This window comes from Ipomoea triloba, chromosome 8, assembly GCF_003576645.1.
Source record: "Ipomoea triloba cultivar NCNSP0323 chromosome 8, ASM357664v1".
Lineage (NCBI taxonomy): Eukaryota > Viridiplantae > Streptophyta > Magnoliopsida > Solanales > Convolvulaceae > Ipomoea > Ipomoea triloba.
The window spans coordinates 10296173-10321768 of record NC_044923.1 but is presented as its reverse complement, the minus strand read 5'-3'; the positions used below and the strand labels follow the sequence as shown (position 1 = coordinate 10321768).

The 25596-nt window shown below is 31.2% G+C and overlaps 2 protein-coding genes across 2 annotated transcripts; both read left to right on the top strand.

Moving 5' to 3' along the window:
- The first annotated feature begins 5595 nt into the window (after nucleotides 1–5595).
- LOC116026815 (endochitinase EP3-like) lies at nucleotides 5596–6563 on the top strand. Its single transcript, XM_031268215.1, has 2 exons — nucleotides 5596–5877; nucleotides 5965–6563. Exons 1-2 carry the CDS (start codon nucleotides 5607–5609, stop codon nucleotides 6375–6377), a joined length of 684 nt encoding a protein of 227 aa, XP_031124075.1. The 5' UTR covers nucleotides 5596–5606; the 3' UTR covers nucleotides 6378–6563.
- Nucleotides 6564–17144: 10581 nt separating this feature from the next.
- Nucleotides 17145–18614, top strand: LOC116026813 (chitinase 5-like). The gene is made up of 2 exons (XM_031268213.1): nucleotides 17145–17543; nucleotides 18078–18614. The coding sequence occupies exons 1-2, from the start codon at nucleotides 17147–17149 to the stop codon at nucleotides 18488–18490; spliced, it is 810 nt and encodes a 269-aa protein (XP_031124073.1). The 5' UTR covers nucleotides 17145–17146; the 3' UTR covers nucleotides 18491–18614.
- Nucleotides 18615–25596: the final 6982 nt, after the last annotated feature.

Below are 25596 nucleotides of genomic sequence, written 5' to 3'. Positions count from 1 at the left end.
CTAGGTAAATCCAACCCTAGATGCACATGCTAAAAATCCACAATACTAATCCATAAAGTAGAACAACTGAAAGAGTTAATACATAAAACATAGTCTAAGGCACACAGGCCTGAAAACATCTAAACAGTCCACAAGACTAAACATAGAACGAAGCAAATCTATCTCTAGCGCGCTCTCGGCTCAATCTACTCCATACTTGGAAAACAGTTAGGAAAACATTAGCAAAGAAATGATAAGCAATCAACCACTCACACTCGTGAGAAATACATAGTATAGTATGGTTTGTAAATAGGTTTACACACACGTATAGAATATACGCACCAACGAAACTGTTCTTTATTTAAATAAGATGACTCAACAACAACAAGTTGAATGAATCACAAACCAAAGACTCTTCCAAATGAATCCAATTGAATGAATCACAAACCAAAGACTCTTCCAAATGAATCCAATATCAAGTAACGAATGCCAAAGACTCTTCCAAATGAATCCAATATCAAGTAACGAATGCATAAGACTCTTCCAAATGAATCCAATATCAAGTAACGAATGCATAAGACTCTTCCAAATGAATCCAATATCAAGTAACGAATGCATAAGACAACAAGTCTATAATCCAATATCAAGTAACGAATGCATAAGACAACAAGTCTATAACAAGATACCAACTGAGTCACAAGTTCAACAGAATAACCACAAATGAAACCAACCAACACAATCTCACTGACCCGAAACCATAATACAAAAGATAAGGTCCAAATCACAACAACCATACCACCACACCAACCATCATACCAAACCACCATACCAATGTCACGACACAGAGGCATAGAGCCCAACCACAGAGGCACGAAGCCCATTAGCACAGAGGCGCAAAGCCCAACCACAGAGGCATATAATGCCCATTACCACAGAGGCACAGAGCCCAACCATAGAGGCATAGAATGCCCATTACTACAGAGGCACAAAGCCCAACCACAAAGGCATAGAATGCCCATTATCATAGAGGCACAAAGCCCAACCACAGAGGCATAGAATGCCCATTACCACAGAGGCACAAAGCCCAACCACAGAGACATAGAATGCCCATTACCACAGAGGCACGAAGCCCAACCACAGAGGCATAGAATACCCATTACCACAGAGGCACGAAGCCCAACCACAGAGGCATAGTATGCCCATTACCACATAGGCGCGAAGCCCAATGACTCCTCTCAATCCCAACCACAAGTAAAGCCATAACTCAATCAACCACTTCCCAAGAATATCAAGACTCAAGAAGCCAAAGAATTACTCAATCAACAATGCCTAACTCAGAATATGAACACAGTACAAACTCAGGATAATAACCAAAGAATCAACCAACAATGCTAACTCAATAAGTCAAGATAAATGACCAAAGATCATGAATAAATACTCAACAACCAAGGTGGAATACTCAACAATATGTTCAAGACACATTCTAGAATCAAAGATGAATCAACAGAGTCAACAGATCATAAAATAGTTACTGGAACAGAATCAGAAATGAATTGAAGGAACACCTCGACAGAACATGATGAGTGTAGTTTTCGCGGTGGATGGAAAGGAATAGGTGTTAAAACGGAAAGATTTCCGAGTATCGTTCTCAAAGGATGGCAAGGAGGGAATTCAAGCGGTAAGGGGATTAAGCACAAGAGTGTTTAGTGTTTGAAAGCTAACCCAAACATAGTAAGAAAGGTGCATGAAACATAATGAAAATAAGGCACAAACAAAGGAAACGATCAATGGGGAAGGAGGATTTGGATCTTGCAACTCATATAGGTATCCTTGATTTCCTAAGATATTAGGCTAGCAACACTTAGATAATGAAGATGAGACAAGGTCACCAACACCACCGCCACTCTCGTGGTCAATGGACTCACTTCTTAGACCGTAATGTCATCCTTGTGAACATTAGGCTAGAAGAGGCATTATGACAAACACGTTATGTGCCTCTTATCTTCCACTTCTCCCTTTTCTCAAAGGTGAGAGGGAAATGTGCTAGGCTAGGCTAAGGAGTAACTCTACTCTCGTAGATGAGACTCCTTCTCCAAACACCTCTCATATAGGTTGATCACCCCTACACAAGAGTCAAAGTGGATCACCACTCACACAATCAAACTCATAATCAAAGCAATTGCAAAACCTAATTGATCAATTCAAAACTCAAGAATATCCATACAACATTGCTCAACCCAAATCCACAAAGATCTATCTAATCATACTTGGAATTGAAATAGCAAAAGGTAAAAGTAATGACAAGAAATTAAAAGGAAGACTTAGCTAGGAATTGAACTTTGAATTTGAACTTGAACTTGAAATTGAACTTTAATCTTGAACTTGAATGTAGATCACAATCTTGCAACAATGGAATTCTTCTCTAATTCTAATCTAAACTAAGAATTGCAATGTGGAGTGATTTGGGAGAGATCTCTCTAGGCTAATCCTAGAGAGAGAAAGTCTAGGGTGTGGAATGGTGGATGAATGGAGTGATCCATTCCTTTTCCGCCAAAATATCTTAAATAGGGAGTTAAATCGCCGAGTAGACGCACCTTGGACGCGCACGTCCACAGCAGAGCGAACCAAATTTCAGAGAGCTTAAAATTGGACGCGGGCGTCCAAGGCGCGTCCGCCTCGCGTCCACAGCAGACTTCGGTTCTGCTGTGCGAGAATCAGAGAGCGAAAAGTTGGACGCAAGGGTGGACGCGTGGTGGACGCGCGTCCACAGGGCGTCCACCGGGCGTCCATGGCCTATTTTGCACTCCAACTTCGACTCGTGAATCCTTCTCCGAAATCTAGCCATTTTCTGCCTTTAAACACTTCTTTTTACCTACAAAACAATCGGTAAAGTGTGGAACGGGTACTAAGACAATATAAAGCATTTCAATGCAATTTAATACTAAAACATTCATAAAAGCTTTAACTTGTATACTAAACGATCCACGAATAACCTTATAAAAGTGGTATATTTTGCACTTATCAGAACACCACATACCGCCACAAGCACCCGCCCCCAACTGACGGAGCTCACCGGCAGAGCCCACTGGTCCGTCGTCCTCTTCCGCAAGAAGGGACGGGGCCACCCAACGGTTCACCACCTCCCGCCACTCTCTTCCACCACTACACTTGCGGACCACTCAGGCGGGACACATTATACCGCCTGAACGCACCGCAAGTGCAATCCCAACACACCAACTCCCATACCAGAATAGAATACACGATAATCCAATCTAGAATACAGAATATGATCAGAACACACAGATTACACATCACAGAGGCCAAATAATATATGGAATCCATAACAATAGATACTTATACTCATCAAGATGAAAGGATAATGAACACAAGTCCATAGATCCACAATATAGGTTCACAATCCAACAAATCAAAGGCTAAACACCAAGAAATTCCACAGGATTCCACAACACCAAATAATATTCATATATTCATGAGTGAAAGTAGGTTTTAGTGTAACATGGAAGATTACTTCTTGAAGCTCATTAATCCAAAAGCAACTATCAATCCTAAGCTCATCCTAGCAACCATCACTTCTTGATCATCTATCAACCCAAAACCCACCACAAGGAGAAGGAAAGAGTTCATAAAGATAGTCAACAAAGGGGAGGAAATGCAAAGAAAGGTAGGATCTTAATTACCATGATCTTTCTTGAAGAACAATAAAAGAAGGATCTTTGCTTGAAATCTTGTAGATGAAATGAAGGCCAATCTTTGAAGGAGAATGGAAGGAAATGGCGTGAAGAATGAGTAGGGGAAGAGAGAGAGAGAGTGGAATCTCTAGATAATGCTAAGTCTTGAATATATACCATAATACATATATACATATATACATATATGTATATATTAGGGAGGAAGATTTAATAAAGAATGGGCTCGGATCTTTATATATATATATACTAGTTCTATGTACAAGAATAATTATTGGGCCAAATGATTCATCTCTTAAATAAATGAATAGATAGAATAAGGAGAAAACCCATAATATTAGGAATTAAATGTCTTAGAAACAATATAATATACTAGCATAAGGATTTGGACTTTTGATTTGGAATTACCTTAGGAAATATTCTTATTTAATTCAAGAATTGGGCTCACTAGAGACAATGAATTTAATTTTAGAAAATAATCGTGGTGCGTAATTCCGGAATAATTATCACGGGATATCACACAAATCCATGGCAAACACTAATGAAAAATGTTTTTTGAGATTTTTAATCGAAAATTATTTTTTCAATTTTTATATCAATTCTCTCTTCCTTTGAGTGGAGTCGAATAGGAAAGTTACCCAACCATTTGTGTGTTAAATGAGATATTAAGCTAGTCTAGTTAAAATATATGTATGGTTGGGCTTGGTCCATGGTTGAAAAAATGGATAAGCGTTCCTCGGGCGCTCGAGGGGCGTCTAGCGCCTAGAGCACATAGGCGGCGACTAATCGGCGACAAGGCGCCCATGTATTTTTTATTATTTTTTTTAAAAAAAAATCTAATTTTTTTAAGAGTTAATAATTATAAACTATTTAATACTTTAATAGTTAATACTGAAATATTAAATATTAACATAAAAAAATCTAGAGTTTGAACAATTTAAGATTATTGCGCCGGATGGCTTCCCTAGCAATGCTACAAACGTAGTCAAGATTATTGCGCCGGGTGGCTTCCCGAACAATTTAAGATTCGCAGACTGTTTCACAAATTTGAAGCTGAATTCGTTGAATGAACTTAAAGCTTCTTTAATATCATTGAACAATCGATCAAACGTAGTCAAGACTAACTTTGGTTGAAAAGTCTTAAACACCACCTGAGTATATGTTTTCCATATGTTAATTCAATTTCTTTAGTTTAGAATTACATATTTATCAATTCATGTATTTATTTTTATTACAATTAGTTACAAGTTTAAAAGTATTTATTTACAATATTTATTATAATTACTATTAAAATAAAGTATTATTTTAAATTCTCATATTTTACCAAACAGACCTTATAGCTTATTTGTAACTTAAAATAACACACAAGCTCTAAAATAAGCTCTATCAAACAATGCCATATTTTAATTTATATTATTTTAAAAAATAAAAATTATTATCATCATTAAAAAAGTTAATATTTAAAAAACATTGTAATAGATATATGTATGAATCAAACTGAAAAATATAATTTCTAATTTTAGTTAAATAGAAAAAGATTAATTTTTTTTTAAATTTTCAGGTACATACAAGAAAATGAAAATATTTATTGAAAAATAAATCATTTTTAAAAAATATTTTCTATTATCCCAACGAAGGTATTGAGATAATGCAAGTCAAAGTAAATACAATATAATTCTGAGTAATAAATATTCCGTATAATGGAGGAATTGAGTTGGATAAAAAGTCAAAGTCAACAAATACACAAAAACTGTATGAATATGAATCACCTCATCTTTTTTGAATCACCTCATCTTTAAAAATATAATGAGGTAAATTTGCAGCCAAAGTCAATATAATGCAAATTTGCAGCCATCAGATAACCCTGTTTACACTATAAATATTCCTATCTCCAACACTTTTGCAAATAGTGAAATTAAAATGGCTTATTTTGGTTCAGTTTTGGTATGCTTAGCTCTTATTGCAATCTCCCCTAGCAGCGGCGGGTCCGTTTCCGACATCGTGTCAGATGCGTTTTTCAACGGAATTGCCGATCAGGCGGATTCCAGATGCGAAGGGAAGGGCTTCTACACGCGAACCTCGTTTCTTGACGCCGTCAACTCCTACCCGCAGTTCGGAACGGTTGGTAGCGCCGATGACTCTAAGCGGGAAATTGCGGCGTTTTTCGCCCACGTTACTTATGAAACTGGAAGTAAGTTAATCCCCTTTATTTGTCCTCCCCTCAACATGAAGAAGTGTTTCTAAATTGGTAAATTATTTTATTAAAATTTATTTTCAGATATGTGCTACATAAACGAGATCGATGGTGCATCCAGAGTCTTCTGCGACCCGAGCAACAAACAGTATCCCTGTGCACCCGGAAAGAAGTACTATGGACGTGGGCCCTTCCAACTCTCGTGGAATTTCAACTATGGACCGGCTGGCCAAAGCATCGGTTTCGACGGCCTAAACAACCCGGACATCGTCGCCACAGACCCGGTTATTTCCTTCAAAACTGCCCTGTGGTTTTGGATGAACAACTGCCATTCTCTCGTCACTTCCGGTCAGGGTTTTGGCGCCACCATTCGCGCTATCAGCGGCCAACTTGAGTGCGACGGGGCTAATCCGGTCACGGTTAGAAAGAGGGTTGAGTATTACACACAGTATTGCCAGCAACTCGGTGTTCATCCTGGGGATAACCTCACATGCTAAGATATATACAATAATATAAGAAATAGTAGTTAAATACTTTGTACTGTAGTTTATTTATAAATTTATATAATTATAATTATTATATAACATATAAGCAAGCGAAGCACCCTGTGATTTGATAATATTACTTTTGCTTTCCCTAGGGAAGGTCACAGGTTTGAATAAACATTATAGTTAAATTTTATATATCCAAATCTCATTCCAGTTCAAGGTGCAGTGTACTAAAAAAATGCATATAAACAATAAAAATTATAGTTAAATTTTATATATTTAAATTAATCAAATTATGTTTATTACCATCATTAATTAATATGACAACTTATTACTTTATATAAACATTCATATAATTATATATGATAGGATATATACCCTCGTATACCCAACTTGTACGCTTGAGGACTTGACCGGAATCGACTGACCATGTACTGAAGAACCTTTCCCGACCTGATCCGACCTTGGGTGAGTATTGACCAACCCGATCTGAAGAGAGAAAACCTCTACTAGCTCAGTGAGCTTTTGTACTAACTATTTTGTGCTCGGTCCTGACCCGAGTACCTGATCTCAGTCCCGAGACCATGAGTTAAGCCTTCAAAGAAGTACCTTTTGATGCTTAAAACTGACCCCGATGGTTATTGGCGACTCAGATATTTCGCTACACGTGGACGTTCTTCCCTCGCCCCAAGACCGCCAAGTGAATGCAAGACACGTGGCGAGCATGCCGACTTCAATTCCCGCATGTGTCCCCTTTTAACCTCCTATAAATACCGGGCTAAATGCTTGTTAAGGAGACTTTTTGGACTCATTCTCTCTCTAGTCCTATAAGCTTGGAAACCTCTGACCTTTCGTCCTAACCTCTTCATCTACTACAAAATCACGAAATTACCATATCACATACAAATACACATACCCGAGTAAATTTACAACATCAATATAGTGAGTATAAAGTTTATATATTATATAAATGATAAAAACATATAAACCATATGTTTTATCAATTAACTTTACAAGTTAATAGGGCATTGAATTAAAGAAATTATGATTATAGAATAAAAATATTATACAAAAATTTTAAAATATTAAAATATAAGTTAAATCAATTAAATTTTAAATTTAATTATCTAAACGAACATTATATACAGAAACTAAATATTTTGAGTTATATTGTACTGAACAATATATAAATATATATTTACACGCATATCCATCGCCGTTCGTCGGAAAGAGCAGCAACGACAACGCCACCGTGGGGAAACCCTACTTCGCCGTCGATGTCACCGGACCAGACCCAATCGACACATCGGAGCCCAAAAATTTGCAAACAAATCCGGTGGCCAGGTTTTTTGTTTCTTTTTTAATGATTTCACTGTTCTCTGCCGCCCAACGACGGTCGAGGTTGCCGGAAATAGAGGCGCACCAACGACCATTCGAATGGTTGCCGACTAGAACCTCAAAGGAGAAACCCTAATTTCCATATTCCTTTTCGAGTTAATTACTGATTTGGTCCCTCGACTATTGGGATTTCACCACTTTGGCCCTCAACAATTTTTCTTGCCTAATTAAGTCCTCCACTTTGAAAAAATTAACCAATTTGGTCCTCCGTTTATTTTACTGTTTGATATCCATTAAATCGGGACCAAATTGGTAATTTCATTATAGTCAAGGGTCTATTTCAGTGAAAAATTTATTACCGAAATGGTCCCTTGACTATAGAAAAATTACCAATCCAATCCCGATTTAACGGTTGTTTAATACCAAAATAAACGGAGGACCAAATTGGTTAATTTTTTCAAAGTCGAGGACTTAATTGAGCAAGAAAAATTGTCGAGGACCAAAGTGGTGAAATTTTAATAGTCGAGAGACCAATCCAATAATTAACTCTTCCTTTTTTTTTTTAACTGAACAATATATAAATATATATTTACACGCATATCCTTATATGTATATATACATTTACTAGAAAATTATTCTGGAATGATATATACAATAGAATACGAATATGCATGTACAACAAACATTTTATATCAAATTGCATATAAATAGGATATTTGCAGTATTAATTTTCAGGATATACTATTGCAAAACATAATCAATTTGAACAACTAGGTAGAGATAAATAGACTCTGATACCAAATGTAAGCATACTGTTGAAAATATGACTAACCTCCGGCCATAGTTGTTCCTTAGAATTCCCTTTGATCTGCTATAGTTGCTGTAGTATTATGCAGAGTGTCTCCCACTTGTTCAAAGGTTCAGTATAGATGGTGTATAGTTTGTCAAAAGACAATGACCTGTGCAGTGGGGGACCTATCCTTTTATAGTCTATATGCCATAAATATAGACTTTGTAACGGTTTCCGTTAACTGTTACAATACTAATTATGACACCACTTAATGACCGTTGAAGGCCTTAATAACTTGCACCATAATCATTTTTCTTAATGAAAAATGTTACATTTCTTTTAAAGGATTCTAGTCAATTTCTTCAAATAGTTTAAAATGTTATGTGTGAATTAATATCTTTCTTTCTTTTCTTCATCCAACTCCAAAAATTTACGAATTCCTTTTTAATTATTTTTATAATTAAATATGGATTGGATCAAGAGTAATTTCACTTCGTTTTCCATCCTCGAGTTTCAGCGCACGAGCCCCGCACGTGCGTTTCACTTCCCTTGCAGGTGCACTTAACCTACACTATCTAATTCTCAACTCTTTCACTTCGCTTTCCATTCGCTGCTGCACCACCCTTACCTGATCTCTATTGCTTCACAATCGTTGTTATTTTCTCGCTTTCTTCTCGGCAACCGCTAACATTACTTTTTCTCATGTATTTGAAAAATTAAAGGGCATCCGAGTATTATGAAAAAGTGACCTTAAATGTGTGAATAACCCAAAAGCGAATGAAAGTCTTTCTAACATGAATTAAGTTGGGCCAAAGACCTTGTGGTCTAGTGGCATCCAGTGTCCCGGTTAACACTCCTACATGGATGATGGGAGTGTGTTCGAGCCGGCAACTGTTCACTCTTTGTGCTTCAGTAGGTTGAGAAAGTAGCTATGAACGGATTCTACACATTTATTGTGCTTTTTGAATAATTATTGTTATCTCACACCAATTTTTTACTCCAATCTTAATATTATTAATTAATGTAATGTTAGTAAGTGGATCGGTAAAGATGGGATGGAATAATTTGAAATTGGGCTTGATTAATTTCTTTTTAGTTGTCTAATGATTTTTTTTTATAGTTTTTGTGACTTTATAATTTATAAAATTCATAGTTCTTTCATTGCTAGTTTATATTTGTTGTGTTGTTTCAGTGATTGGTTGAGTAAAAGTTAACAATTTTCTCAAAAAAGAAAATGCACATAAAATAATGTTTTATTATTATATGTACTTTTGTTCATGTATGTGAGTAGTAGCCTGCAGAAAATGCACTCATTCACTTAGTGTGTATTTAATTTTTAAATTTTTGTTAACAGATTCGTTACCTGAGACACGAAAAAGAATAACCAATACAACATTGTGTCATTGTACACAAATGGACTCCTGGGCAGTAATTAAGTATATTCCTGTACGATCTAGTGTGCTTTTAGTTCACTTCTGTTCTGTTCTTTTACATATATGCTACTGTTATAACCTGACACAGGTCGGGGATGGTGTTAGTGAGCAAAATAATGGTGATGATTCTCATAACTTAGATCATATTTGGAAGGAAATGACATTTTTCATGGAAATCTCAAAGGTAAATTTGCTTTGTTTTGTTTTGTGCTCATCTAAATTTGACTACTTGACCACTTGAAGTTGTGAGTTGTGAATTTGTAAAATTGTGTTTTAACTTTTAAGTTTTCACTTGTAATTCTTTAAAGTTGTATACAATTTACAATTATATTAATCAATTATAATCTTATAGATGTTTTTTAGGTAATTAGGTATTTAGAATTTTGTGTTAATTTTTTAAAAATAAAAATAAAATTTTATTAATAAAAAAAATCATGTACCTAGGCCCTCCTGATTACTTGGGGGCGCCTAACAGTTTTTTCAACATTGCTATTTATAAGTCTTTCTTATAAAGAATTCTTGTCAATTTTTTAAAATAGTTTAAAATGTTATGTGCAAAATAATTTCATTCTTTCTTTTCTTCATCCAACTCTAAAAATTTACTCCTTCCTTTTTAATTATTTTTATAATTAAATAGGGGATGAATGAAGGATAATTTCACTTCACGTTCCATCCTAGGGTTTCAACGCACGAGACCTGCACTGACATACTACTGCTCATGCAGGTGCACTTAACCTAATTCTCAACTCTTTCACTTTTCTTTCCATTCAGCACAACACCTCCCTTAATATAAACAATGCAAATAGTATGCCCAATTAATAAAAATAATCACGGTCCAACTTCCCTTTATCAACTTCTTAATGCTTAACAAAAACATTAAACCTAGCAGCTACAAATCAAAGCCAAAGGAGAGAGAGATCACCGAATCGGAAGAGAGACCGGTCGAAGCCGACGCTGCTCCCCATCTTGAGACTCAACGCCGCATCATCTGCCAGCCTCGCCGTTCGCCGTAAAGAGCAGCAACGATGACGCCACCGCCGGGAAACCCTGCTTCGCCGTCGCTGTCACCAGACCAGACCCGATCGACAAATTGGAGCCCAAAAATTGGCAAACAAATCCGGTGGCCAGGTTTTTTGTTTCTTTTTAAATGATTTCGCTTTTCTTTGCCGCCCAACGGCGGTCAAGGTTGCCGGAAAGAGAGACGCACCAGCGACCATTCAAATGGTTGCCGGCTAGAACCTCAAAGGAGAAACCCAAATTTTCATATTCCTTTTTGAGTTAATTACCGATTTAGTCCCTCGACTATTGGGATTTCACGACTTTGGTCCTCGACAATTTTTCTTGCCTAATTAAGTCCTCGACTTTGAAAAAATTAATCAATTTGTTCCTCCGTTTATTTTACCGTTTGATATCCGTTAAATCGGGATCAAATTGGTAATTTCATTATAGTCAAGGGACCATTTCAGTCAAAAATTAATTACCGAAATGGTCCCTTGACTATAACAAAATTACCAATCCAATCTCAATTTAACGATTGTTTAACACCAAAATAAACGGAGGACCAAATTGGTTAATTTTTTCAAAGTCGAGGGCTTAATTGAGCAAGAAAAATTGTTGAGGATCAAAGTGATGAAATTCCAATAGTCGAGGGACCAAACCGGTAATTAACTCTAAATATTTTATACAAATTATTTAATTAGGAGGGATATTAGTTGTTAATTCTGAGATTATAGATTCGAATATTGAATTATACAAAAATTAATATTTACACATATTTTTATATATCAAGTGGGTTGGCAAACTAATCCTAATTTGAATTGGCCAGTCAGTCTCTAGTTAGTCAGTTGAGTTACACGAATTATATTTTTTGACACATTTAAAATAGTTAGTTGAGTTACACGAATTATATTTTTTGACCCATTTAAAATATAGATCTGACCAGTTCGACACATTTATCACTGGCTATATATATCCTTCCTCATTTTATTTCAATGGTGTTGTACACTTTTAAATAATAGATCTATTATATTACTGAATTAATACGTTGCAATTGACGTATGTTGTGACGCAATTGACGTATTGATGACCCTATCAAGGAAGGATTGAGGAAATAGACGAAAATATGCCAGAAATGATTTAGTGTTTTTTTGCAAAATTTGAACGAGTACTTGAATTTGTTTCTTTATTGTGTGAAGGAAGATTATTGCTTGAAAGATGACCAATTACGCAACTAAACATTATGAAAAAAAAATGGAAGGGAAAAGCAACTAGTAAAATAAAATAATCCCAATATAAAACATATTAAGTCTCAGGTTATAACCCTGATTTATGTCTAATTTTTTCTGTTAAATTTTTGTATACATTATGCAATAAGAGTTGTACTATATATATATATAATTTTGTGAAGAATATCTCTGCCCGTTATTTCTATTATCTTTTTCCATTATTATTACCATACAATATATATGCACACACAATATATTTTCTTATATTCTTCAATGGTAATAATATATATATATATACCTGCTATTATAAGAAATAAGGTTGATTTAATTAAATTTTATCATAATTATATTTAGTAATATATCATATCTAAAGTTTTACTTTAATAATATTAATCATACCATAAATATTACTCAAATTATTAACTATTCTTTATATTCTCCCAAAAAAGACTATTCTTTTATTTAATATAATATGAATTCTACAACTATAATTAATTAAATAAAAATTATATACTATTATTTTAAAAAAATATTTGGATATTTAATATTAATATTGTGCATATATTTTTGCGCATCGCGCATTCGCGCATATAAAATAGTAGTAATACTGTATATAATTTGCTAAAAGTTCTGTCTGTTTTCTTCTGATGAGATTATCTAAAGTGTATATTCTGCGACATCATGTTAGTTGTTCTTTTATAGGGTCACAAATTCAATAAACATTTTACAAATTGTGACAAATGTGTTGATAATTTGATCACGATTAAATACATTGCATGCACATTCACTTAATCTTAATTGTTAATATAGATTTAAAAAATCCTGAATATAATATCTATTGTCAATGACCATTAAGTTTAAACTTATAACTTTCAATTTGGAAGAGCCACCGATGTGGCAGTAAGATACAAGCTACTTGGCACCTCCATTGCATTTTGTCTCCAAGTCTTCTTAATTTTCATTTTATATTTCGCTTAAGAGATGAAAATGTATTACTTTTCTTATTTTGTAATCCTTTTTATTTTTTATTTCTATGTTTATATTTATTAAGCTTGTTAGATTTGTTTGTTTCAGATGAATATCATTGACATGGAAGTCTTCTTAGCAAATTAAACCTCTCAAAATGTTTTTGAGTACATTTGAATTTGTTATGAATAATTGTTTGTAGATTTTTTATGATACTATTTAATTGTATTAAGGATATATGACTCCAAAACTTTCAATCATTATAAGTAAATCACATAGACTTTGAAGTGTTTGTGTGAACCTCAAACTTTAATTCGTACTAGATAAAATTTAATCCGACGGACGAGACTGAAATGAAGGATTGTTTATTAATCAAAAGGAAGTGTTTCAAGGGTCCTTAGAACAAGTGCTAATTTTACAAGTTTTTAAGAATTAAAAAAGAGATATTAAAAGGTGTTGGAAGATAAACAAGTAAGTCGACAATGTAATAAATACTCTGTACTATAGTTTTGTTATATAATTATTATATAGCATATAAACTATAAAAATTATAGTTAAATTCTATGTATTTAAATTAATCAAATTATGTTTATTACCATTATTAATTAATATGACCAATTATAACTTTATATAAACATTAATAAAATTATATAGTTAATATAAAGTTTATTTATTATATGAATTACATAAAGTTATAAATTAATATTTTATCAACTTTATAAGTTAATATGGTGTTGAATTAATGATATTATGATTACAAAATGCAAATATTATATACAAGTTTTAATAATGTTACAATCTAAGTTAAATCAATTAAAATTATATTACAAATTAAATTTAAATTTAATTACCTAAACAAGCATTATATATACACACTAAATATTTTGTGCATAATGCAAATTATTTAATTAAAAGGGATATTAGTTGTTAATGATGGGATTAGAGATTCATTGAATTATACAAAATTTAATATTTACAAACATATTTTTTAATAATAAGTGTGCTGGCAAACTATCTCTAATTTAGCGAGCCAGCCTCTAGTTTTGGAGAAGAGTTACAGATTATATTTTGTGTTGTGTTGGCTCGAGACGTTTATCACTAGCTATTTATATCATTCCTCATTTTATTTCAATAGCGTTGTACACTTTAAATAATAGATCAATTATTACTAAATTAATACGTTGCAATTGATATATGTTGTGACGCAAATGACGCATTGATGACCCGATCAAGGAAGGATTGAAGAAATAGAGGAAAATATTAAATATGCTAGGAATGATTTAGAGGTTTTTGCAATAATAGAACGAGTATTTTAATTTGTTTCTTTATTGTGTGAAGGAAGATTGCTTGAAAGATAGCCATCATTACACAACTAAATATAATGAAAACGATGGAAGGGAAAAGAAACAAGTTAATTAAAATAAACAAGCAAACAATTTAATTAAAACAATTAGTCCCAATATATTTACCATGTTTGGTAACATAGTTAGCTTATCAGTCAATTTTGTCTTATTTGATCACTATAAGTGTTTGATTAATTAACTTTTTGTAACTGCTTATTGCTTCAAAATGCTAAAATTCAAAAAGTTGCTCAAAACAATTTTTTCGATAAGCTTTTTGAGAAAGTCATTTTGAGATCGTCATACATGCATGTATGTCCAATTGATTGTATATTGTATTGGAAAGAATACAAAGACTTGCATGTGTATCCAAAGTGTGTGCATCACGTACGTTATAAAAAAAAATGTTGATGATGTGCATGAGAATAAGAAAGGTCCCCACGCGAAAGTTCATTTTCTTGAAAGAAATAAATGGATGTAAACCTTATAGTTTATAAATGAATGTTTGTATGAAATAGGAATAAAAATAATGAGGTGGCGTGATATTAAGCGAGACTAGTAGTTTCAGGGTGTGCAATGACCCATAACTGATTTTATTCAAATATACTCTCACTCAATGGATGATAGTAATTTATGCTACTTAACATCGTTGGCAATAAATAACAAATTTAAATATGCATCTATTATTTAATTGAAAAGTCCCTAATGGATTTAAAGTTCAAGAAATGAGATGAGATGAAAATTGCAACATGTTTATTGTTGAATTACAAAGGTCTCTATATGCTGATGGAATAAACATTATTGAAATACATAAAGAGCTTTATAATATTAGCTCATGCCTAAAGACGGAGTTTGAACTGAAAGACTTGGAAAACTAAGTATTGCTTCAACCTGTAGATCGAGCATCTCTTTGAAAGAATGTCACACCAGTTAGCCTGCATTATTGAAAAAAAGTCTTAAAGATGTTTTATGCTGATAAATGTCACTTATTTCTCATACTGATGGTTGTCCAATCTCTTGAAGAGTTAAAATAGATAAGGAATTGTTTATAATTAAAGAGGATAATGTGGATACTTTAGGACTAAAAGTCAATCACTTCATTTTCATTGGAGCACCACTTTAGGACCAAAAGTTCTATAGTCGGAGCAGGGTTGATATTTGCAATGAAATTGCTAGCAACATTTAGTGTTTATCCTACAATAAAATACTGAAAAAAATGTTTAACATATTCTCTGGTATCTTCGAGGTACCAAAATTTTGATATTTACGTGAAAAACCAGTATATAATTTTGATGGGCTACTTGGGTACTGGCTTTTTTATTTGATCCACATGATGCTAAGTCTCAAACTAGTTATGCTATGTTTTACCCCAATGTACTCTCCTATATTGGGACAATAAAGCTTTTATTGCACCATTGAGAAATGGGTATACTAAGGAATTTAAAAAAAAAAAAAACATATATAGTATGAAGATTCAACCCACGTGAGTTTCAAAAGAGACACAAGATTATTACACAGAATATTCGTTCCAGCGACAATCTAGCATATTTGTTCACAAAGTCCCTTTCTACACTTATTATATTTTTGGAAAGATGTATTTATGTATGAGATTTGAAGATTGTTATCTTTAGAAAGAGTGTCATTTACTTGAATCAATCAAGAAGATTGGGTCTTGAAGACCAACAATTGTACCATTTTTTCTTTGATTGAGTTTTGATATAAGTTTCTTAATTAAAGTTTTTTAACGAGGCAGTTAGTACAACACATAAACACCGATATACATCATGTACTCTTTTTCTCAATAGATTTTTTCCAATTGAATTTTTCTAGTGAGATTTTAGCGACGCATGAATATGATAATGTATCCGGCGGTGTTGTTTAGTTTTGTGAGTTTTCCCGGTCTTCAGATGCGACGGCGAGTGGAGTTCCGGCGACATGTGCAACATCTATGGTTGCGAGAAAAATGTTGAACAAAGGAATTTGGGGAAAAACTGAAAAAACAAAAAGACAAAAAAATGATAATTTTGTCCTTAAATTAATTCACTCGCCGAAAAAAATCATCAGTGACCGGAATTTTGATCGGAAGGACCAAATGTGGTAGGGATTTAAAAGCCGTGGGACTAACTCTAAAAATTTTAATAATCAAGGACCAAATGTGGAAATGATCCCATATTCGTGGGATTAAAAGTGGAAATAACTCCTCCGTAATATTTAAATCCTAAATAACTCAAAATATATGAAAGTTGTAGATGATTTTTTAAACTTTCTATCTCAATTCATCTTTGTATGAGAGAGAAATGTTCTCAAATTATTAAAATGTGTCAAGTTAGTCCAATTAAATTTAAGATAAAAATCACTTTTTAATGTTCTCTTCGTATACTCTTCGTTTTTCCTACTGTTAAAGGCATCGAGATGATTCATAGTCAAAGTCAAAAATTACTACATACACGCTTTCTACGTCATAAACATAACTAGGAATAGGTGTGGATAAAAAGTCAAAGTCTACAAATAATACATCAAAAACTGTATGAATATGAATCACCTCATTTTAAATTTTTTAAAAAAAAGTTCCTGTCAGGAATTGCAAAATTTGCAGCAATCACATAACTAACACTTTCTACACTATAAATACTCCTATCAGCGTCCCACAGATTCATCACAAACAGTACACCTTTCAATATTGAAAATGGCGAATTTTGGTTCATTTTTGGTATGCTTGGCTCTTATTGCACTGTCCCTAGGGTTGAGCTCGGCCCAAAACTGTGGCTGCGCTGGTGGGCTGTGTTGCAGCAAATGGGGGTATTGCGGCATTGGGGATCCCTACTGCGGCGAAGGGTGCCGGGAAGGGCCGTGCTACAACCCCCCTAGCGGCGGCGGCTCCGTCGCCAACATTGTGTCAGAAGCGTTTTTCAACGGAATTGCCGGCCAGGCGGCTTCCTGGTGCGAAGGGAAGGGGTTCTACACGCGAAACTCGTTCCTTGACGCCGTCAACTCCTACCCGCAGTTCGGAACGGTTGGGAGCGCCGATGACTCTAAGCGGGAAGTTGCGGCGTTTTTCGCCCACGTTACTCATGAAACTGGACGTGAGTTAATCCTCATCATTTTAACAAGCAAATACAAATTTTGGTATATTAACACTTTTGGTTTACGTACTTAATTCCTACCAATTTTGATGCACGTTTCAAAATTTATTTCTCCTGTCATACATGCATGAATCATGAATCTAAAATTATTGAGGGTATTTTCGTCCTTTTATAAATAAAATCTCAATAAAGTCCTAAGATTCCAATTCACAGTTCTTCTCCTCATACTCCTTATTCATTTAAAATAAATGAGGAGGAGAATCACAACTTGGGATCGTAAGACTTAAATTGAGATCTTAATTATGAAAGAAACAAATACCCGTAATAATTTTAGATTCATGCATGTGTGGACGAAAGGCATAATAAATTTTGGAATAAAAAGAATAGACGTGCATCAAAATTGGTAAGGATTAAGCATGTGTACCAAAATTATTATTTTTCTATTACTCATAATACCAAATTTGGTATTATCTCTAATTTTAACATAAAGTTTATCTTCTTCTAAGAACCTCGTACTACTCTTATACCATGTAGATATGTGCTACATAAATGAGATCGGCGGTGGATCCAGAGACTACTGCGACAGGACCAACACACAGTATCCCTGCGCACCAGGAAAGAAGTACTACGGCCGTGGACCCATCCAACTATCCTGGAATTTCAACTATGGACCGGCCGGCCAAAGCATCGGTTTCGACGGCCTAAACAACCCTGACGTCGTCGCCACAAACCCGACTATTTCCTTCAAGACCGCCTTGTGGTTTTGGATGAACAACTGCCATTCTCTCATCACATCCGGTCAGGGTTTTGGCGCCACCATTCGCGCCATCAACGGCCAACTTGAATGCAATGGGGCTAATCCAGACACTGTTAGGAAGAGGGTTGAGTATTACACACAGTACTGCCAGCAACTTGGTGTCAATCCTGGAAATAACCTCCAATGCTAAGATATATAAAACAATGTAATACAAACAGAATAATGTTTGATGGTACAAAAATATATATACCAAAAATTTACTAGTGTGAACATTATTTAGTAAAGTTTTTGGTAAAATAATTTCTTTTTATCAATCTAACAAAGCACTAATAATACTTAAGTGCTTGGCGCACTTATTAGTTATTCTACTAATCTACTATATGCGAATTGCGAAGTTGTTCAACTACGGAATAATGGTGTGTTTGGTTCGCACGTGGAAATCAGAATCGGAATCGGAATGTGTATCAAATAATTGATAATGGTAATGAGTTTTGGTGAAAGTATTTTGCATGTTTGGTAGTGTTGGATAAATTTTGGGTAAGAGGAGAAAACATGAAAGGAAATGAGATCTTCAGGCGTGATATCACTTTCCTAAATCTTATGGGATACAGAAAACAAAATTCTTAGGTTGCTTTGATAAGAACTTGCTGGAGAGTTATTGTACTGTGATATATCAAGATATCATGCAAAATAATTGCGTGAATGATCAGATGATAGTCCTAGAATTTATAGAGATAAATTCTAACTGTTAGGAGCAGTTACTAGATGTTTATAGCAGTTTTAAAACTGACCTCCAAAGATATATATAAAATATATTCTTTTGGATGTTATCATTCTGGTTCAGGGCAGTTATGAACACACATGTGAAATATAATTTTAAATTATATTCACATGTTAATATCTCCAAATTAAAGCACTTTGAATATGCAATGACGAGATATTAAAATTAGCTCAAGTGTTCTTAACGGAACTTTCATGCATGCGAACTTCAGTTCATGCATGTTCGAGACATCAAGAGTTCATGTTCGAAACATCAAGAGACTTATACGTTCATGCCTTGCGCGAATACGAGAGGTAAAAAAGCAGTGCGCAAAATGCCTTTGAGACATTGTTGCTTTGCGGACCTGCGAGACATCGACAAAACAATTCACGCAAAATTCAGCTCGAGACATCGTTTCTCCGTGAACCGATCTCTCGTGCGAACTGACCTCTCGAGGCACCTCTCGAACATCCCTCGAGATCTCTCGAACATCCCAAAAATATTTCTACCAAACTAAATAATATTTATTACTCCACAACTCCAAATATTATTTAATCTTGCATGGTAGACATCTGAACATTAATCTCCATTACTATATAAATATCCAACAGGTAGTAGGGTGGAATGGAATGATTATTAATAGTTGGGGAAGCGGGGGAAGATTGGAAATGAAACCCTTAGATGTGTTTGGTTCGCACATGGAAATCAGAATCGGAATGGGTATCAAATACTTGGTAATGATAATGAGTTTTGGTGAAAGTATTTTGAATGTTTGGTAGTAGGGTGGAATGAAAGTGATTATTAATAGTTGGAGAAGAGGAGAAGGAAGGAAATGAAACTCTTATTTTATTATGGAACTAGAGTTTTACCCGTGCGATGCACAGAAATAATTTTGTTATTATGAATTTAAATAAAAAATTTTAAAAATGAAAATATATGAAAATGTACAATATAATAATATAATTGAATTTTTGTATATTTGGTCAAGTATCTATTATCATAGCATACAAAATTAAAATTAAAATTAAAATTTTGTATGATTAATATAATCTCTAATCTTGTAAATATTTAGATAAATTTATAGAGAAAAATTTACATAACTAAATTGATTTATTCCTAATTGGAATTCATATATATTATAATTCTAATAATATGAATAATAACTAAGAAAATTATACTTAGAAATTAAAGAAAATGTAAATTCTAAATTTTGTATATGTGATTTTAAATTCTAATCAGACACATTTTCTTATATGATTGTGAAATACAGTGTATATACAAATAATATTTATTAATATGTATGTATGCAAATTCTATAATATGATTTCTGTAATTATAATTTAGATTGATATATTATAATCAAAATAATTAAATTTAGAAATTAAAAATAGCATTTTAATTTTGTATGATTAATATAGTGCATAAATATATGATTAATTAAGAAAATTACATTTACAAATTTAAAAATTTTAATTTTTAAATTTATATGGATTAATGTGGTCCCAAATTATTTTTAAATATTTTTAATTAAGAATATGAGTTTAGACATATTTTAAAATAATTTTTTTAATAAGTAACTATTGTAGTAATTAACGTGTATAATTATGTCAGTAATCACAATTTTATAAAAAAAAATGTGTATATATTTTCATATTGTACAAAATACTATAAATATAATATATGTCTACATAAATGGATAAAAAGAGTAATTGACAATTTTCTTTTATTATATAGATATTGATACATATTATATAATTTTTTTTTCTTGAATGAAAAAACATTCTTATTTTAAAATTTTACATTGATATTTGAGTGTTTTGTTTCAGAATCTACTTTGTTAATATTTTAAACTTTGAGTAACACGTGTGTGAGACCGTCTCACAGGTCGGATATTTGATTAATGGGTCAGATCTTTGACCTCGTTAATTAAATATCTGACTCGTACGTCCCAAGGATTAAGATCCCTGAGACAGTGTCACACAAGTTTCTGTCTTAAACTTTTGTTTGTTATCATAAATAGTAAAGAGATGTCTACAAACCATTTAGTTTTGTTTCTACATATTTTCCTACCCATAAATGTAACACAATCAAAACCTCTCTAGATCATCATTTATATAAGAAATAAGGTTTAAATTAGCCACTGAACGTAACCTAAAAGTGCAATTAGGCCATTGAACCAAATAAAAGTGCAATTAGGCCATTGAATACTTCAAATGTATGCAATTTCACCTTATAGCAGGTTATCACACATTTCATCAAGTTACTTGCTTACGTGGACAGTCAATTGACATTTTAAAATAAATTTTAATAATAAACTATTAAAATAAAAAATTAAAATAATTTAAAAATTAAAAAAAAAAACACACATACATCATTATAAAACAAAAGTTGTTTTTGTGAAAGAAGTTGACTTTTCGTAAATAATAATAATAATAATAATTAATTAATTAATTAATTAATTAAATTTGATTCATCCACAGGTTTCCTAAGGCGGCAAGTGTATTATTAAAGGGGGCGGGGGTGAGGGTGGCGGCAGCCGCAGGCAGGTGTGTTTTTTTTATTTAATTATTTTAATTTTTTATTTTAATAGTTTATTATTAAGCAAGTAACCTGATGAAATGCATGGTACCCCGCTATCAGGTGAAATTGCATATATTTAGAGTATTCAATGGCCTAATTGCAGTTTTTTTTTGTTCAATGGCCTAATTGCACTTTCAAGTTACGTTCAGTGACCAATTTGAACTTTATTCTTTTAAATAATAGGTCCATAATATACTTTATAGTTCAATATTTGTAGATCTATGATATGTTTTTAACTAATTTATTGAAGTTTATTTCTTTTAGTTCTATTATATCCTATTCTTTTTTCATTTAAAATTGATAGATCCCGAGATGATGCATCATTCTTTAAATATGTGAATTTTAATTAATTTAATAACATTATATTAAAATATGAGACATTTACCTAATAACATTATTTTTTTTCAAACTCTGGAAATGTAAGTTAACTCAATTAGTTCATTTTTATGTTAGTTTTTTCTTCAGTTATGTTATTAATGTAAATTAATTTTTTTTGGGCTCATAATATTTAAATAATAACTATTATTTTAGATTTGTAAATTTTTATAAAATATGGTATTTTATAAAATTTGTTTACAATATTTGTACTGCAAAACTTGTAAGTTAATGCAATAATACTTATATTTGTCATTAGTAGAATGCTAAAATAATAATAATGATATATTTTACTTTTCACATTGTTAAACTTTGAAAACCAACATCATTTATGTAGGGAAAAATTTATATAGAGTAGTAATAATATCGTAGTTACTTTTTAAAGTTAGATGAAGTAAACAAATTAGCATTGAACAAATTTTTTTTAGTGAACTTTTGACATGCAACAATGATTCAATATGTATATATGTATTAGTTATCATTTTCTCTTTTTAGCAATATATATATATATATATATATATATATATATATATATATATATATATATATATATAATATGAAGAAAAAATACCAAATAACAATGAGATTGTAGTTGATATATTTTATTTTTTACTTTGTAACAAAGTTTTCCAATATGTGCATGGAAAGATTAAAAATATACCAAATAGCAATAAAATTGTACTTGATATATTTTATTTTATTTTTACTTTGTAACAAAGTTTCCCAATATGTGAATGGAAAGATTAAAAAATTATTTCAGTTAAATTAATTTATATATATATATATATATATTCGAATCAAATTAAATTATTTTAATTTTAAAAATTTTTAATTAAAATTCAAAAAACAAAACAAAAGAAATTAAAAATATCTATAATACAAAAATAATAAATTGAATCAATTTTATCTTTGTAGAATAAATTAAATTTGACATATCTATTTTGATTTAGTTTTTTTTAATAGAATATATATATATATATATATATAATAAATTTTATTACCATTAAATTACCATATTATTATTTATTATTATTTAATGACTTTAAAAAAGATATATATATATATATATAGCAATAAAATGATGAAAAATAGAATTACAAATAACAATGAGATTGTATTTGATTTATTTTTATTTTATTTTGCACCAAAATTTACTTTTATGCGCATTTAAAGTTTAAAAATTAAAATAATTATTTCAATTATTGTCGTACGTAATTTAACTATAGAATTAAAAAAGATATATAACTAAACTTGAACCAAATGAAATTATTTTAATTTTATTATTTTTTGAATTGAAATTCTAAACATCTATAATATTAAAATATTAAATTAAATAAAATATTTCAATGATATATAAAAGAATTTAATTTTAATTTATTTAATAGACTTAAAATAATAATATGTTAATTTCAATTTTATATAAAATATTAAATTAAATAGAAGATTTCAATTCTAATAGAAATTAATTATGTAAGTCCATGTTAATTTTACTTATATACTGCAATAGTATGGTAAAAAATCAATTTACACCATTTTGAAAATGAACCAATCTATACTATAAATAAAAGCATTATCCCTATCCTCCTCTAGAATTTTCCCACCCAAATGTAGGGGTATTTTAGTAATATGGTAATTATAATAATAATAATATTATTAAATATTAATAATATTAATTATTATTATAGAATAATATTAATGATAGAATAATATTAATTATAATTGGTTATAATAGGTCATTAGTAATTATGGTAATTATTATGATAGAATAATATTAATGAGATAAGAATGTGGTTTTGATTGTTACAATGTTTTGTAATATTTATCCAAATGTACTCATATTCTGGCTCATATAAAAAAGTTATGAATGTCAATCATATTTATTATATATATTATATATGCTAATAATATCTAATAATTGTAATTGGCAAGTCCCATGTAAATTAAATCAAATATTTATTATATTTTATTTTCAAATCATTTCCAACCAATTCTCAAATGGTAATAACCTACTAACATGAATTGTTTGCTTACATAATTGCTTACATAATATTATTTTATTAAATTAATTTGTTTATTAAATCATAACAAATACTAGCATATTAATGTCACTTATACACGGTAATGTATGTGCAATAAAATTGGTAATATTTATATATACACGAAAATTTTCTTCAAAAAAAAAATGTATACACGAAGATCACGTCCATAAAATCTATCATTTATTAGTAGAAAATTAAATCAAGAATATGATATATAATTAAAAACGTGAAGGAAAGTTAATATATAATAATTAAGTAATAAATATGTTTAGGAAACTAGATATATTTTATTAATTAGAAATAAAACAATTTCCTAATAAAATACAAGTCTTAGATATTTTGTAAAAAATGACCCGATCAATGTATTTTAATGATGTGGCATCTTCTCCTTCATCATTGGTGTATAGCATCTATACATCAGCGGTGCATCAAATATTAATCTTTAGAACAATATTATTTTAAATTATGATACATACATGACAATTTATTGTAAAGATTCCAATGACCTGTTTACTAACAGAAAATTGTTTTCTGTTTTCTAATCTTTTAGTTTTTATTTTCTGTTTTTCATTCTCTGTTTTTTGTTTACAATACTTGTTTGCTAACATTTATTTTTTTAAATTTATTTTTTTAGATTAATGTTATAAAATGAACAATAAGTTTAATTTTGAGTGATTTTTATACCTTATATTTACAATATTTTAAAATATATTTGATTTGAATAGAATACATATAATTTTTTTCTTTTAAGTCCAATATATGTAAACATTTTACATTTGATATCCGAACCAAATTTATATCTATATATAACATAAATAAAAAATATATGAACCAATAACCTATTAAGTTCACATAAAATTTAGTTTAGATAATATTAATATTTTTTTAGCTAATATTTAAAATATGTTTGGATATATTCATTTGAATGACATGTATATGATATATAATTTTTATTTTGAAAGTAATATATGTAAAATTTCGATATCCGATATCTGGCCAAACTTGTATTCGATATAACATAATTAAAAATATCCGTACCAATAATCAATTGAGTTCAATCAAAGTATAAAACGTGTATAAATTTCAAATTTTAATCTTGATAATGTGAATGATGTATGATTTTAAGAATAAACAAATAAGTTATGTTTAAATAAATAACGTAAGTAGAAGAGATAGAAGATGCTGATAATTAAAAGAATATATGATAATGAATGTAATCATAGTAATGAATAGATATGTAAGTAGGTAATCGTGAGGATGTGGTTGAAAAATTATTTCCTGTTTTCAAAATGAAAAATTGTGTTAGTAAATATGTTTTCGTTTTGTGTTTTTCAATTTTCTAAATTTTTAAAAAATAAGAGAAAATTTTCAGTTAGTATATGGACCCAAATGTTTTCTTTCCACATGTTTCTTTCCATTGTCTCACGCGACAATGAATTGCAGCCACTCGTACGTTATCAAGTGCCAGCACGCACACACTACGTGCCTAGGGAGGGGTCTTTCTTCTTCTGGACAAATTTAATCCCCTCCCGGCCCCTTCCC

Bases quoted from the DNA above. Each gene is read 5' to 3' on its own strand.
- LOC116026815 (XM_031268215.1), top strand. From the start codon at position 5,607: ATGGCTTATTTTGGTTCAGTTTTGGTATGCTTAGCTCTTATTGCAATC. The intron at 5,878-5,964 runs GTAAGTTAATCC...ATTTATTTTCAG, and splicing joins CGTTACTTATGAAACTGGAA to ATATGTGCTACATAAACGAG.
- LOC116026813 (XM_031268213.1), top strand. From the start codon at position 17,147: ATGGCGAATTTTGGTTCATTTTTGGTATGCTTGGCTCTTATTGCACTG. The intron at 17,544-18,077 runs GTGAGTTAATCC...TATACCATGTAG, and splicing joins CGTTACTCATGAAACTGGAC to ATATGTGCTACATAAATGAG.